At 32.3% G+C, this 17102-nt stretch overlaps 1 protein-coding gene and 2 non-coding genes across 3 annotated transcripts; all 3 read left to right on the forward strand.

Moving 5' to 3' along the window:
- The first annotated feature begins 944 nt into the window (after nt 1-944).
- Nucleotides 945-5449, forward strand: LOC123209308 (protein CURVATURE THYLAKOID 1D, chloroplastic-like). The gene is made up of 5 exons (XM_044627292.1): nt 945-1208; nt 1709-1935; nt 4731-4835; nt 4954-5025; nt 5117-5449. Exons 1-5 carry the CDS (start codon nt 1055-1057, stop codon nt 5186-5188), a joined length of 630 nt encoding a protein of 209 aa, XP_044483227.1. The 5' UTR covers nt 945-1054; the 3' UTR covers nt 5189-5449.
- On the forward strand, nt 2397-2490 carry LOC123196203. The gene has a single exon (XR_006497635.1). It is a non-coding gene; the product is annotated as a small nucleolar RNA snoR128 (small nucleolar RNA).
- Nucleotides 2962-3053, forward strand: LOC123196198. Its single transcript, XR_006497631.1, has one exon. It is a non-coding gene; the product is annotated as a small nucleolar RNA snoR128 (small nucleolar RNA).
- Nucleotides 5450-17102: the final 11653 nt, after the last annotated feature.

The raw sequence follows: 17102 nt of genomic DNA on the forward strand, positions 1-17102 counted from the left end.
ACAATGACATTGAAGTTTGAAAACTAAACCTTAGGGGAGAATGTCATTTTTTAAAATTTGGCCTATGAGGGAAATAGTTAGTTTTTAGGGTTTAAGGAGGAAAAGTAAAGTTTTAAGGTGTTAAAGTTCTATTAATTTTAACTGTCTATGGGTGGATAAATGAAATTTTTAAAGTTAAGGGGTGTGAACTTAAGATAAGAGGATACTTTGGGTAGAAAATAGTCATTTGGCCTTTTCAAATCCCCATTAAATGATCAAAACACCCCCACACGTGTCATTATTTCATTGGCTATTTACTTCTACAACTCTTTATAGCAATTGATCTCTACCTACAAAAATTTCAACCGTCCAATCCAAAGTCATTTTGCGCATTTATTGCTCCTGTAGGAACTGCATCCAAAAGTGGTGACATGTGCCTCCGAATTGTTTTTACATCGCCACATTTTTCGTTGATCGCACACATGTCTTGCTTGGGTTATGCCATACCATCTATCGCAAACAAATCGTCACGTGACTCGTCAGAATGCGACAAAAAAAGGGGTGCCTCACATTGCAACGAAATGTGTTGTGTGTGCACAAATTCTTCTCTGGCATTTAGTACTCTTAGTCTTTTGTTTTTTTAAATGAATTTAAAATTGCTTTTAAAGTTTACGAATTTAACAAAGCAAAATACTAAAATGCCTCTATGCACTAACATATTTTTCTAATATTAACGATTTATTGATGAGATTTTGAGTTTTTTAAATTCCATATATAAAAACTCGAGAGTGCTTCAAAACTTGGGTGGGAAATAGTCCTTTGGCCTTTCTTTTATGAAGAGGAGAGGGATAATTTAAATAAAACAAATTTGAAAATAAATCAGGATAAATATCCACCAGTAATTTAATATTTAAATTGAAAAAAAAAAAAAAGGGTAACCCTAGAGTGCAAGCCGCGCATTGTCAAAGGGTAAAACCATTTCATTTTCAAGAACATGTCAAGCTTTTAGCTTTTCTTTTACAACAGCAGCCCCAGCCACGAGCGCCTCAAGCACTCTCTCTTTCCTTTTGAAAAAATGGAGCTTTGTACAACACAAGCCATCACCAATCTCCCCAACAACAGTCACCACCGTTCGCTCCCCACCACGTGCTCTAGTCTAGGTCGTACAAAAACCTCACTCTATCTCAGGCAAACCACCGTCTCTCGTTCTGGTTACGGCCTACGCTCCCGTATGAAACGAAACCCTAGGTCTACTTTTTTTTTCTTTTTATTATTTATTTGGTGTGTTGTGTTAATGTTGTATTTGGTTTTAAATCCTAGCCGAATATTCGTTTGGTATGGCAGTTTTAGTGTTTAGATATAAGCTGATAATGAATAGTTAGTGGTTGAGGTTCTGAATCTCTGACCAACCAATTATTTAACTTTTATTTATATTTTTGTATTTGCCTAGTTTTTTTATATCTTCTGTTGATTTCGTTTAATGTGAATAATTTTTTCTCCACATAAGCACTGCGACTATATGGTTGTGGGGTTTGTAATTGTAAGCTTAGGTTGGTTTTGTTATTAGTTTGTGATCTTATTGAAGTTTGAACATATTGGATATGTTAAATTCGTGCTGTTTGATGATGATTGTTTAGGTCTGTGTGGCTAGTTTCTTTTAGAAGTGGAGAAATGGCATATGAGTAAAAAAATGTCTTCTCTAATGCCTTGAGTTATAACGTATTTTCAGGAACTTTGTTTTACACTGATCCATTGCCAAGAGCAATAAAGTCCGAAGAAACGTCAAGTGGATCAAATCCTTATATCAGTGATAAACGTGATGCTGTAGTCACCGTTGAAGATGTTCAACCAGTTGACAGCAATGTGTACAATGAAAGTGTGACTACAGAAGTACCTAAAGAAGAATCACCTGTTGATGAGCAAACAAATGAGCTTTTAGATAATCTTAATATAAAGGTTTGTTTCTCATCCAGTGCGTTTGTTTTATGGCAGCTAAAATATTAGTTAGTGCTTATATGCTAGTGATGGTGGGTAGTTATCTGTATCATTCTTTACTTTTTGAGGATAAGGAAAAGTGTGTGCATAGAGTAGGGCTGGATTCGAGCCGAGCCGAGCTCGGCTCGCTTTATTTAGGGGCGGCTCGAGTTCGGCTCGAGCTCGACTCGAGCTGACTCGGCTCGGCTCGAGTTCGGCTCGGCTCGTTTTTCATATCAAAACGACATCGTTTTGTGTATATATATGTGGATCAAAACGACGTCGTTTTGTATAAAAAATTTTTTAAAAATCTGCCCTGCCAAGTCGAGCCAGCTTGAGCTCGATCGAGCCGAGCAGAGCCCGGCCCGTTTCGGGCTCGAACCGAGCCGAGCCCGAGCTCGAGCTGGCTCGGCTCGAATCCAGCCCTAGCATAGAGCTAGTTGTTGCTATGATGATACTTTTGACTAGTTGAAACTATTCTTGGAGATTTTTATGAAAGCTTGACTATATTGTTGATCTGAGCGGTTACCTGAGCAACAACAACCTCTTAAAATGTTCATTTAATTTTCCAGGGTCCTCTTGTGCCACCCTGTATGTTCATCTTTTGTTTGTTTACTTGTTAATTACTATATGTTTTCTTTATATAACAAAAAGCAAAGCAAAGCTCATAGATCTATGGTATTTTTACTTTTCCTACATAATCATTATATTTTATATTCTTCTCTATGTATGCAATGCATTCCTGAGATCATTTGGGCACTTGATTCCCCTGTGTGCTCTTCCTTGCTATTAATTACACACACAAATGCATGCACACATATATATTTTCATGGTCCATTATTAATGCCTTAAGATTGTTTCATTTTTTACCCTTTTTTTAAAATTATGTGTTATCTTTTTGGTCATCAAGTGTCTGATGGCGATAATCTGAGACATTTGGTTTTTGACCATTAATTGATATCTATTGCTTGCTATTTTGGATAGATATCCAATTCAAATGGAAATCAGTTGCTGTGATGTTTATTAGAATATATTGAAAGCTTTGTAAATTCTTAATGAAGCATTGACTATCATGCTGATCTGAGCAGTCACCTGAGCAGCATAATTTTCATTTGTTTTCTTTTTCTCCTTCAAAACCATAACATAGTCTTTTCTTTCTTGTCTATTTTTTCTTGCTTGTTTTCTTTTATGTAAGGGAGTGTCTACTGGTGTTTGTACCACCCTGAAAAGTCAATGCAAATTGGGAAACTTTGTGACTGCTTTGATTGAACTTAGTTTTCTTCCCCTTATTTTTTAACTGGTTCTACTTCTCTCTCTTTCTAATTGAAAAACATTTTAAATAGTAACGGACAATGAAGATTAACTATAATTTGGTTTGCTTGTCATAATGGCATTCATGCCTTGCCGAGGATATAAGATTCTGAGTCCACCTTGATGCTATTGTTGCCTGTGATATTTGCGTATATCCGCCGACTTTCATGCATATTCTTTTCTGATAAATAATATGCTTCTAATCGTTGATTACATTTTAAATAGTAATGGATGAGTTATATGACTTACAATTTGGTTCGCATGTCATAATGGTATTCTTGTCTTGCTGATGACAATTATCTGTTTTTATTTTTTTGACTTCTGTGCTTGATGTTTTTGAATAAAAAGATGTTTTTAGTCGTAGATCATTCCTGTTGATGCAATTTGGTTGCTACGATGATTTCTAGAAAAATCCTATGTAATTTTTTTTTGAAAGTTGATCCCTGAGCAACTATAAAGATTCTTTTGAAAAAAAAAAAAAACTACAGTGTCTCCATATTACCCATTTTGTTGGAATCTCTTAGTTTTTGCTCCTTAGTTTATGTTAAGAACCTAGAAACTCCAAACTCTCAAACATTTGAACTCAAACAATATGAAATGGAAATGAAATCTTTATACTAAATGGTAATGGTGCTTACAAAAAAACAAGAAAAATAGAAAACACAATTCTATAGGCTTTCGAGGGGCCAAAACTCTCCTCTGCCTATACTTCCGTTTTTATTTTCCTTTCTGCCTCCTTCCACCTACAATTCCCTTTTTTATACCTGCCTGTTGCATAACTACTCTTGCATGTTTCCATCTTTCTCCATTTCTCTTCTCCCTTAGTCCTCACTCTTTTTCTTGCCCACATCATCTTAGCTGCTGCCCATTTCTTTAAAAATGCTCACGCACACCCCATATTTTTCTCTACATCTTGGTCCATTGCGTGCCCCCTGTTTTCTCCTTTTCTTGCGAATTACATAAACCTTGGCTTTAACAGTTTGCTTCTTTCTCTTAAGTTTAGTCAGAGATGCCTTTTTATCTATGCCCTCTTTTCTTCCACTTTATTGATAAAACTTTCTTCCCTTTTTATGAAGTTCTTGGGGAAGGCAGTTGCACACTCTTCTCATTTTGTGACTCCTTATAAATCTCTATGCTATTAAGTCATTACTTCTGTATTTGTGGTAATCAGTGAAACAATGATTAAGAATGCAACTGGGTCTATCAAATCTAGGATATTATAATTGGGCTTATGATTTTGGGTTTGTCTTTTTTATGAATTATTAGAAAATGATGTGTTTTAATGTAAAAAAACATGTTAATAGAACTTCATTGTACATCATTGTTCTGGTCAAGGGTAATTGTGATTTGAGAAAACATGCTTTATGGATGCTTGTTAGTTGAACAATTTTTTTAGTTTTTGTGTTTTTTGACAAATCTATGACCTTTTGAATACTTATATTCATGATTTATCAAATACTTTGCAGTTTGACACTGAAGATGCATATTCAGTTATTTTATATGGAAGCAGTGCATTAGTCTTGATATGGTTGGCATCAACAATTGTCAGTGCCATTGATTCAATTCCTCTGGTGAGTATCCATTCTTATCTGTTGGTGAATCTGGAGTTGCCTAATATTATATTAAAGCTACTTATTTTCATTCCTGTTTATATGATAATTTTAGTGATTTTTCATCTTATGAATTCAGTTTCCCAAGTTGCTGCAAGTTGTGGGTCTTGGCTACACTTTCTGGTTCAGCACCCGCTACCTGTTGTTCAAGGTACCCATTTGATTAACAGTTTAGACTTATTATATTTGTGATAGCTATGATACTTTAGAAAGCTAATTGGATATGCGCTTCTACTTTCCAGGAAAATAGAGAGGAGTTGAGTTCTAAGATTGAAGAGCTTAAGCAGCAGGTTCTGGGAACAAATGATGATTGAAATTTGATGAAAGGTAGGAATAATGAAGTGTGTGCAGCTCCAGAGCCAGAGGATGAGTGTAGAGCAAACATCTTCACTTGTTAAATATATAGGCAGTTTTTCATATGATGATGTTTATCCCTAGACTAGTTAGAGGCATATATGTTTCATTATTCATTTTTTCTGTGTCTGTATTAATGTATGTTTGATTGGGTTCATCGACAAATATGCCTTTAAAGTAAACATGTAGTTATAAGTAACAAGAACACCACATTTCCATAATTTGATCGGGTTGAGTGGCATCTACATAGATATTTGATGGGTACAAATGAGGAAATGTTGCCAGTTAAAATAATTTCTTATCCCCAATGGGACAATTTTTCTCTGAAAATCATGTGCAAGAGACAAATTGTGGAAATGACCTGGTAGTGGACTGTGAATTGTGCTCTTGAAGTGTTTTTCCTTCACAATTCTGATTAGCTGAAGCCTGATTAGATTAGATTAGAATTGTCTTATAGATGTTCACTTGGAGGAAGTTGTAATGGCTAGACAGAAATGTTTTAGTATATAAGCTGTCGCATCCATTTGGTTGGTTATTGTATTGATATTGCGTCTCATCGATTTGTATGGTTATCGTATCAATTTTGTTTACGAACAGAGTAATGATTCCTAGTTTTAAGTTCAATAACTTGCCTAGTTAAAATATTTTATCGCCTTGTAACATGTATGGTAGGGTAAATATTATTTATATACAAATAAATTTTAGGCCAAAGGACTATTTACCACCCAAGGTATGCGTTTTTTGTAAATTTTCATCCGTTAACTTTGAAAAGCGTATTTACCTATTCATGGGCTGTTAAAAAAAAGTCAGGTTAACGGATTCAGGGGTAAAATCGTTATTTTATTTGTAATATCAAAAATAAATTTAAATTTAATTTTTTTTTATCCTTAAACCCTAACAATTAACAATTTTTTTTCAATTCAAGTTTTCAAAAATAACATTTTTCCCCCTAGGATTTCTAAACTTTTGGATTGAATTTTTTGGCAACGATTGACGATCTCCAGGTGACGTTTTTTCTTCCCCGATGTCTCATCTTTTCGACTGTGTTGCGTTTGACACTCCTAGGCGTCTTCATCTCTGACGAAGACAAATCGTCTTCGTTCAGAGACAAAGACTCTTCGTTGAAGAAACGAAGACAACGTCTTTGTCGAAGAAGAGTCTTCTTCGTCAACGAAGACGATTCGTCTCGACAAAGACGCGTCGTCTTCGTCGACGATAACGCTTAAGACGTTGAAAGTGTACAACCAGAAGGAGGGGCCGTCAGAGAGGGAGAGTAGGTGCTTGGAGATTGTCGATCGATGTCGAAAAAATTGGATCTGAAGTTTGGAAACCCTAGGGGGAAAAATGTAGTTTTTAAAAACTTGGGCTGGGGGAAAAATGTTAGTTTTTAGGGTTTAGGGGGAAAATGATATGACCAATGAACTCAGTTAAGTTTAATGGCCCATGAGTGGGTAAATGAGATTTTCAAAATTAATAGGGGGAACTTTGAGAATTTAGCATAGTTTGGGTGGAAAATAGTCTTTTGGCCTAAATTATATATATATATATATATATATATATATATATATATATATATATATATATATATATATATATTTCTCTCATTTTTGGTTGGCAAAAAAGATTTAGGAGTTGACAGATCTGATCTTTGCCTAATATCACCCTGTGAGGTTGAGAGGAGTTGTCGAATCTTCTAGACGACATTTTAAACTCCTTCCTAATGTCATTTTATGGAAGATCAAGGTCACACTTCACCAAACTACCACAAAACTAGCTAAAATTTCCTAAACCATTTTATACCCACATTCCCATTTCTATGAATCTCTGTAACACAATTTTATATATAAAATGGGAATGTGGGTATAAAATGGTTTAGGAAATTTTAGCTAGTTTTGTGGTAGTTTGGTGAAGTGTGACCTTGATCTTCCATAGAATGGCATTAAGAAGGAGTTTAAAATGTCGTCTAGAAGATTCGACAACTCCTCTCAACCTCACAGGGTGATATTAGGCAAAGATCAGATCTGTCAACTCCTAAATCTTTTTTGCCAACCAAAAATGAGAGAAATATATATATATATATAGGCTAAAAGACTTATTCTCACCCAGTGTTTGGTCTAAATCCAAACTCTCATCGTTAACTTCGGAAAACCTAAACACTTACCATTTTGTTAAAATTTTTTGTTACGATTAAAGATAAAATTGTTATTTAGACAAATATATACAGAAATTAAAGTTTTATCTCATTTTCTTCCTTTAGTTTAAAAAACTAACAATTTTTCTCTACTCAAAGTTTTGAAAAATCACCTTTTCTCCTTTAGGGTTTATATTTTCCCTTCTATTTCTCTAGTGCGCTTTTTCGCATAGCCAACGTTCTTTCTCAATCACCACTGCCGACCTTCTTTCTCCAGCGCTCTCTTCACTCCCGAAGACACACGATGACCCAAATCGGTCTTGGTCCTAACCCTTTTCTTTTTCTTCGTTCTTCATCTGAGAACTCTTCACCTTCTCCGTCATTCTTTGTCTTTCGTTTGATGATTTTCAAATGAAGAACAAAGAAGAAGAAGAAGGTGAAGAGTTCTCCTTGATTTTCAGACAATGATCTTCACCTTCTTTTTCTTCATTCTTTGTCTGAAAATTGTCAAACAAAGAATGAAGAAGAAGAAGGCCAAGACCAAGACTAAGACTAATTTGGACCACCATGTGTCTTCGGAAGTGAAGAGAGCATAAAAGAAAGAAGGTCAGTGGCAACAACAACGATAGAGAAAGAATGTCAACTGTCGACCAAAAAGGGCACAGGAGAAAAGGGAAGGAAAATATAAACCCTATGGAAGAAAAGATGAGTTTTCAAAACTTTGGACAAAAGGAAATTATTAGTTTTTTAAACTAAGAGAGAAAATGAGATAAAATTTTAATTTTTTTATATATTTTTTTAAATAACAGTTTTATCTTTAACTTTAACAAAAAGATAAGAATTTAAGTTTTCAAAAGTTAGTAGGTAGGAGTTTGAGTTTAGAACAAACCTTGGGCGGGAATAAGTATTTTGGCCAATATATGTAATCAAATAATAATACCTAATCTCTTATGTATAAAGTTTTACATATTATTTGTGTATATAACATCACTCTTATATTATTGCTATGACTAAAAGTAATTAGTGAAATTTAAATTTCATCATCATTATTTTTTTTTATGGGATAAAAAATTAATTAGTATTTATGTTGGGCATCAACTCATATTTCTTTTAAGAGATTTTACTGGATCCTAATTCTTCTAATTAAAACAAGCGCAATCAAAGTGTTATAATTTTTTGTTTGGTCATTCGGTTTAGGCCAATTCAAAATGTTTTTGTGCTAAAACTTGTAGGCCAAAGGACTATTTCCCACCTAAAGTATGTTATTATCTTAAGTTTCTCCCTATTAATTTTAAAAACTTCATTTACCCACCTATGAATGGTTAAAATTAACAGTTTCAAGAGTAAAATTGTCATTTTATCTGTAATATTAAAAATAAATTAGAATTCAATCTCATTTTCCCCCTAAAACCCTAAAACCTAACCATTTTCCCATAGGCCAAGTTTTAAAAAATGGTATTCCCCCCTTAGGGTTTAGTTTTCAATCTATGGTACCAAATCCGACTCCATCATTGGCGACAAAGCTTCCTTGACGCATCACCATGCTCCAACGATCTCTCTCCTCTCATCTGAAGCATCAGCTGACGTAAATTCAGTTTGGAAAGAGATGAAGCTTTACGTCTTCCCAAACAAAGACAAAGACTTCATCTTCTTTTTCGTCTTCCCAGATGAAGACAAATACCTCATCTTCGTATGGGAAGACAATCATCTTCCTAGACGAAGATGAGGTCTTCGTCTTCATCTAGGAAGATGAAGAGCTTTATCTTCCAAACTGGATTTGCATCGATCAGCGTTCTAAAAGAGGAGAGAGAGATCGCCAGAGCATGATGATGCGTCGGGAAAACTTCGTTGCTGATGATGGCATTGGATTTAGCACCGGAGATTGAAAACTAAACCCTAAGAGGGGAATACCATTTTTTAAAACTTCGCCAACAAGGAAAATTGTTAGTTTTTAGGGTTCTGGGAGGAAAAAATAGATAGAATTTTAAGGAGTTAAAGTTCTATTAATTTTAACTATTTATGGGTAGGTAAATGAGATTTTCAAAGTTTAGGGGGGAAACTTGAGATAACAATATACTTTGGTTGGGAAACAGTCGTTTGACCTTTACTTTTATATTTGACCCATATACATTCAGATAAGATTTGATCTATCAAACCCTTTCATACTCAACCTGATCTGTGTAGAATTAACTAATATTATTTTATTATACATATAAATAAATTTCTTTATTTTGTAATTCATATCTTACATTTCGATATAAAATAATGTCGCCTCACTGATCTTTATTATGAGAAATTATTTTGATTTGATAAAATAAAGAATTGTGTAATTTATGTCTAAGACTATACAAATAATATTGGGTTTGGTTTCACTATAATAGATTAACCCAACCTAGATGCAGTAAACTGCCAAAGGGCATTTGGATTGCTATATATATACCTAACTAGAGTGCCTTCTAAACTAGTTGTTTCATTCTCTATGAGTTATAGATAGGTAGAAAACCTGATTTAAATCAGTTATGACCTTAGTGGTTAGTAGTATTTATCAATGACTCTTCCCATAAGTTTGAAAAACTAGGACCAAGAGAAAATAAATATACCTTTATAAGATTCGTTGAACACTCTAAAGGGTATGTGCTCATTAGAAAGGATTTCATTGAAAAATTTATTGAAAGATGTTATATTCATAGAAGATGTTTTTCCTAATAGAGATGATATTGATAAAGATTTTCATTTGTATGAGATGGAAGAGAAATGAGAATGGGTACATCTCAACGATCATTAGTTGAATCCCAAAAAATAATTCCTTTACCTATTCTAGACAGTGGTAGCAAATGAAATTGAGCTCCAACCTATTTTGGGTAGTAAGAGCAATGATCCTCAATTGTTTTTCTTATCCATCTTAACCAAGTGGGAATAATAAAATTAAACCTTAATATATTTTAGATAGTGGAAGTGATAATCCTTAATTGCATAGGAGTGAATATCTGAAAGTATCTAAATGATGCTTTGAAATTGAAAATGAGATTTTCATTATCACTCCTCAAGATGATGAAAAACCCAAAAGCATAAATGAAACTATCTCATCCTCTAATAAGGAAAAATGACAAGATGCATTGGAAGAAGAGATAAAATATATGAAAACAAACTAAGTCTGGAGTTTGGTTGACTTACCGTCGAGTCAGAAACTCATTAGGAATAAATGGATTTCGAAAAACAAACATAAGACGGATAACTCAATAGATAGATATAATTTCGCCTTATATTGAAAAACTATACTCAATAAGAAAGTATAGATTATGGAGAAACAGTTTTCACTAGTTGTAAGATTTTACTTCATTATGTTTGATTTTACCTATAATGACACATTTAGATTTAGAGTTGCATTAGATAAATGTGAAGATAACTTTTCTTAGTAGAGAGTTTGACAAAGAAATCTATATGAAATAATTTATAAATTTCAATATTATAGGTTAGAAGCATAAAATGTACAAGTTTAAAAAATCGACATATGACCTAAAACAGTCATCCAGATAAGGTATTTGAATTTTTATAAGACTATAATGTCTTATGACTTTAAGATGATTAAACAAAACCACTGTATCTATATGATGAAGTTTGATAACAAATTTGTAATTTTATCTCTATGTATAGATGATATGTTGATAGTTGGAACCGATTTGAAGTATGTGATGACCATGAAAGGTTGGTCATTTATGAATATTAACATAAAGGATAGTGATGAAGCAAATTACATATTAGATATTAAAATCAAGAGAGATCGTTCAAAGAAACTTTTGATTTTATCACAAGAGTTTTATATTCGAAAGATTCTAGAATGATTCAATATAGTAAACTACAAACCTTTTTGATACTTCTATGTCAAAAAGCAAATTGTTGAGCTAAGAAATATGTATCAAAACTCAAAATGAAAGAAGAGAAATGTCAAAAGTAACATATTCAAATGTCATTCGATATCTCATGTACACTATGGTGTGTACTCACTTAGACATTCATTTTTATTGTCAGGCTAGTTAGTCGATATTAGTCAAACTTGGAAAAAAGCATTGAAAAGTTGACAAGAGGATATTGAAATATCTAAGGGCATTATGGATCATTATTTATGTCATCAAGGATCAATTTTTTGTTTGATTAGTTATTTAGATGCCAGGTTGGGAGGTAATATAGAATAGCGCAAATCAATTTCCAATCATGATTTTTTACTCCAAAAGGGTGTCATATCATAGAATAGTAAGAAATAGATATGCATAGTTTTATTCACAATGGAGACTAAATATATAAACTGTTTAGTAATCGTGTAAGAAATTATTTGGTTAAGAAGATTCTTTATGAATTCGGTATACAAAATGATATTGTTTGACCAATGGTTGTCCATTATCATAATTAAACTAAGATGACATTTATAAAATATCCAAAATTTTATGGTAGAACCAAACATATCGACACTAAACACATTTTTTATAAGAGACATCATTTCCGAGAGGGAAATAAGTGTACAATATATTTTTATGCATCATATGGTCATTGATTTTTTGACGAAACTTGTTTTAAGAAATATATATCTTGTATATGTTAAATTTATTAGATTACGTATACTGTGATTGATAAATTATTGAACTTATATATTGTACTAGAGATACAACGTTAAAAACCATGAATTCAAGTTCATTTTGTTTTTGAATTTGCATCTTGAAATTCTTGGTGTTTTATTGTATACACATCATTTTATTTGAAAGCTCAATAAGATTATAATGTCACACAAGTTTGAGATTAGCTCACTCACACAAGCAATCATTTTTGACACTAAGAGAGCGAGCAAAGATGAGACATAATTCTTGATAAAGGTGATACTGAGAGAGCATGCTAATAAGAGACAAATTTCTAAAGAAATGTATTGTCAGAGTTGAAATATTGCCTTGATGATCAATCAAGATGAGATCATAGATAAATAAATTTGAAAATAACCAATTTGGATTACCCATTTCTAAATAACTTGTGAATGTTAGATATGAGTTTTTAATAAGTATAAATACTTACAAATGTGAAGATAATTAAGAACTTAAGTTAAGTGTTGGGGATAAGGACAAAACTAAGATATATATTGTGTTGAAGTAATAACATTTATGAAGTATACATACTCTAGCACATGTTTCATACCCTATGTACATAAGTAAGTTGACCAATAGAAATAATGGGAGGATGTATCTCTACTCCCTCACTGTGTGAGACTTTATGAGGTTCACCTCATTTTGACACCCTTAGACTTTTTGCTATTATTTGTTATTTATTCTTAGTGTTTGTTATCTCAACTTGACATCTATGAGTATACACGATTTGATCTATAAAACATGAGTAGAAAAATAGTCAAGTTTAAATTGAGAATTTAAAGTAGAAGAGAAAGAGTTTTATATATATATATATATATATATATATATATATATATATATTATGTTTGTCCATTGGTCAACCACTTTTGTCCCTTGTAAGAGAGAATGGACTCGATCATGGATACATAGAAAAATAATATAATAATAATTGAAGGCTTAAAGGGAGCTAATATTATTGAGTAAGTTTGAGGTATAGCGAGACTAACAATCCCTTATATATATATTTTTTTATAGGTTGAAATGACTATGTTATTCTTGAAATATGTATGGTAAGCAGTTCACAAGTACAAGTTGCTTCCGAGGTTATACAATGCATTTGCAAGTATGAAACATACTATTTTATGGGATTTCAGTGTCTAAACTTTTGGATTGGATCTCCAATCATGTGTGAGTGGGAGATATTGGATTTAAGTCTACTTAACATAGATCAACCTAACCTGGATATATTAAACTATCAAAAGGCAATTAGAGGAGAGTTGGATAACAGTTAGATTGTTATATATTTGTCCAAAATTTGCTTTCTCATAAGGATGCACAACATTTATTTTTTATTTTGCTTCTTCTCCCTACCATATGCAATAAACACAGAAAAATTTTAAGGTCTCCCATAATGATGCAATCAAAAAGAAGTACTAGGGCAAATGTGTTGTAGAAATGACTAATGTCGAATCCTTATAATGCATACAAATCATCTAACAAACAAAATCAAAATCTAGGTACGTCAATCTTTATAATTTCATGATTTACATAATTAAATTTGACATGTTTAAATTTCTAACAAATAATAATCGACTTAAAGGAATATTATTTTTTTGCATAAATGTTAGACATGTGAGATACTATTATATAAATAATAATTGGACTAAGGAAAAATTGTTTTTTCGTGTAAATGTTACCCTTGAGCTATAAATATTTTAATAAATTTTATTATATTGTTGGCAATAATTGGCTCAAATGAAGACATATTATTGTTAGGAATGTTTATATATTTATCCAAAAACTAAAATTAATTTATCTCAAATTAAAGATTACGTTGATATTTTTATCCAAAAATTGAACAATATTATACGTACCTACTATTGACTACACAAATACGTATATATATGATGTCAATGATGTTCTAGGTAGTCTTGTTTCTTAAATTGATTTTGTGTGACAATATTTTTAGGTTTGTCTATATTATCAATGCATGGCATGATTAATTTTGAGTTTTGTTTTGTTCTACATATTTTCAGTATGCTTCTACTATATATATGTCAATTGGAATAACATTTTACTGTTTAATGGCACTAACTTTGAAACACAAGATCCTTAAGGCCAAGTCTTTTGGTGGATGCTGGCATGTTAAGGAGTTGGATAACTTTCCATGGGATATGAGGTGTTATTTTGTTGCTACACGTATGTTGGAAGAGGAGCAAGTCATTGCTTTTAGCTTATTTCTTACAAGCTATATCAAATTGTTGTGGTGTACTTGGTTGAAAGATGACATGAGTGCGGGTAAGTCACATATCAGGACTTGGGATGTGATAAGGAAGGAATTAAACAACCAATGTGCAAGAATATGTGGAGTAGTTCAGTTCATTGATTTTGGACCTAAAAAACATGTCGGAGAATGACAAACTCTTAAACTTCATTTTAAGTTTATGATCGTAGGCACAAATTGAATTGAGAAGACAAAACATACGGGATTTGTCAACAACATTGTGGTTATGGATAATTTAGTTACTATCCGTAAACACTATTAAGAAAAATACCAATGTAAAGTATAATGTAACACCTACATGAACATCTCAAGGCCATTTCAATCCTTTTTCATGTTTTTTTATGATTATATGTATTTATATGAATAAGCTAGAATTAAAATGAAATAAGTATTGAGTATTTTAAAGATGTATGGTAGTTTATGGAGGATGTACACTTGTACATTATGTTCCATGTCAACTGGATGGATAATGTGCCATATTGGATATTTTAAAGTGACGTACGGTCATTCATATCAAGTATGCACCCTTATACATGACATTACAAGAAAGTTATTTAAAAAGGAACATTATTAGTGAATCACGAATATTTCATCCCATATTCAATTTAACATTACTTCACTTATTCTATTCTTATCCAAAAGGGAGAGAGAGTAATCGATGGAGAGTTAATTTCTAGCAAAGATTGAAGAAGCAAGAAGTGAAGTAGATTCTCAATAGCAAAACTTCAAGCAACAAAGTCCAAGTAAGTGGAATGACCATTCCTTTTTCTTAGATATTTTGTTATGTTGTAAACTGTGAATCACTTTGTTGATTTATGAATGGATAGTTTTGATAAATTAAAATATTTAGCTTCATGTATATATAGAGAGAGAAAATAATAACTTGTATTAAACTATCTTTATCAGGAGGCTTGGATTAATTGTCTTGAAGAGCTTTGAAAGGGTTAGGTTATCAATTCCAGACCTTAACTGATCCAAAAGGAAATTAGTCGCATCATTGAGAGTTGGTGATTAGGAACAAGAGTACAAATTTATGGTTATGTTTTTCGATGATTTTGAGCTGAACTTTGGTATGAAGTTCTTCAAGCAATCAAAGTCTATTGTTCCCCTATATATAAGAGGATTGTGGAATACAGATAAGAGTTATCCAGGTTGCATTGGTGTAGAGTTTTGGAAATTGAAATAAAAAAAAGTTAAAGTGTTCACAATGGATGTGATAATAGAATTAGTGTGTAACACCCTTCTATAGATGCATGTCCCTACTTGAAATATGAACTTGGAAAGACAAGCTAAATTAAAACTTCCCCACCCCCCAATAAACAACATAATTAAATGTATGATTAATATTTACATCCATACTATGTGCAAAAAAGTATATATAATAATTTACCAAAAATACCTTATTATTACAAATAACCAAATCCATATTGTCCACAAAATATTAAACATCTAAAAGCCACAATCGCAGAAGCAAAGTGCATAAATAAAATCAAAAACTCAAATAACATAAATAATATCCAATTCATGTTTACATTTATAGAATTAAAATTGAGGCTCAATTGCTCAATTATCAATCTAGCTATAGTTAAATTTAATTAAACCTTTGCTACACTATGCACATCATAACAAAGTCTAAGCATTATAAACCATTCACAAAGCAATATTTCACTCATCGATATAATCCAATACCATCTTTAGAACAAACCCAAAATTGGATCAAGGAATACAATTTGTGAACATATCTTAAGAATGTCTCAAGTTCAAACAATAATTTAGCAGTCCATTTACCATGATTAGTATGTCATATGTCACGAAATGTATAGATTACAACTGACATATTTCAAAACCAAGCAACGAATTCAAAGATCACATTAGCTACCTCACTTCTGACGAAAAGCAATCTTCACGTGGCTTGAAAAACTTCCAACGATTCCTTCACTTCTTCAATAAGGTCTCACTTCCCTCTAATTTCTCTCAAACTCGCTTTTTACATTCCAAAAATATGATATGAGATAATGAGTCAAACAAACCTGCATTCTTTTATTTTTGCCAAAATGCATGACACACGGTCATGTGTCACTATACACATGGGCATGTAAGTTGTTGCCCATTAATGACAACTTTTTGAAACCACCATTAAATTGCTTCTTATCCATAATTCCAAATTATTGAACACACACAGGGATGTACTCCCTCATGCATGGGCATGTTTTCCTTTTATACTTAGCTATTTTTATGCACCTTATATACAATAACCATTTTCCTCTTGCAAACACACAAACAAGTGTATGAACTTTCTTACATGGTTGTACACATTCAAAATCACAAAGACACAACACAACACAACAAGTACAATAAGAGGCAAAAGATGAAAAATTTTTGAACATATCTGTGAGTGTTACAACCACCATCTTACCTTTGTGATTATCATTGTTATTCTGTCATTCTTTTTTTGTGTGAGTCTTCCTCTTATAAAGAAGCTAGTACTAATCCTTGTTGGTAGCAAGTAATGAAAAAGAATTGCAACCCTTAGCAAAGACACACATTTAGGACTTGGTTGACTTACCACTTGGTAAAACTATTGTGTGATGCAAATATGTTTACAAAATTAAAATTTGTGTCGATGGTTCCATAGAGCGCTATAAAGCTCGACTAATGGCAAAGAGATATACTCAAGAATATGATATTATGAGGAGACTTTTGCTCTAATTGCTCAGCTCACTTCTATTCGATGTCTCATAGTTGTTGCAATTGTCAATATGTGGCAACTTTTTCAAATGAATGTGAAAAATGTATTTTTGAATGAGGATCTTTCTAAAGAAGTTTATATGTTTTGCCCACCTAAGTATAAT

This window comes from Mangifera indica, chromosome 1 (genome assembly GCF_011075055.1).
Source record: "Mangifera indica cultivar Alphonso chromosome 1, CATAS_Mindica_2.1, whole genome shotgun sequence".
Classification (NCBI taxonomy): Eukaryota; Viridiplantae; Streptophyta; class Magnoliopsida; order Sapindales; family Anacardiaceae; genus Mangifera; species Mangifera indica.

What these genes read in the sequence shown, in the direction of transcription:
- LOC123209308 (XM_044627292.1), top strand. Translation starts at nt 1,055, where the DNA reads ATGGAGCTTTGTACAACACAAGCCATCACCAATCTCCCCAACAACAGT. An exon ending in TGGTTACGGCCTACGCTCCC is followed by an intron (nt 1,209 to 1,708) that starts GTATGAAACGAA and finishes ACGTATTTTCAG; the next exon opens with GAACTTTGTTTTACACTGAT. An exon ending in CCCGCTACCTGTTGTTCAAG is followed by an intron (nt 5,026 to 5,116) that starts GTACCCATTTGA and finishes TCTACTTTCCAG; the next exon opens with GAAAATAGAGAGGAGTTGAG.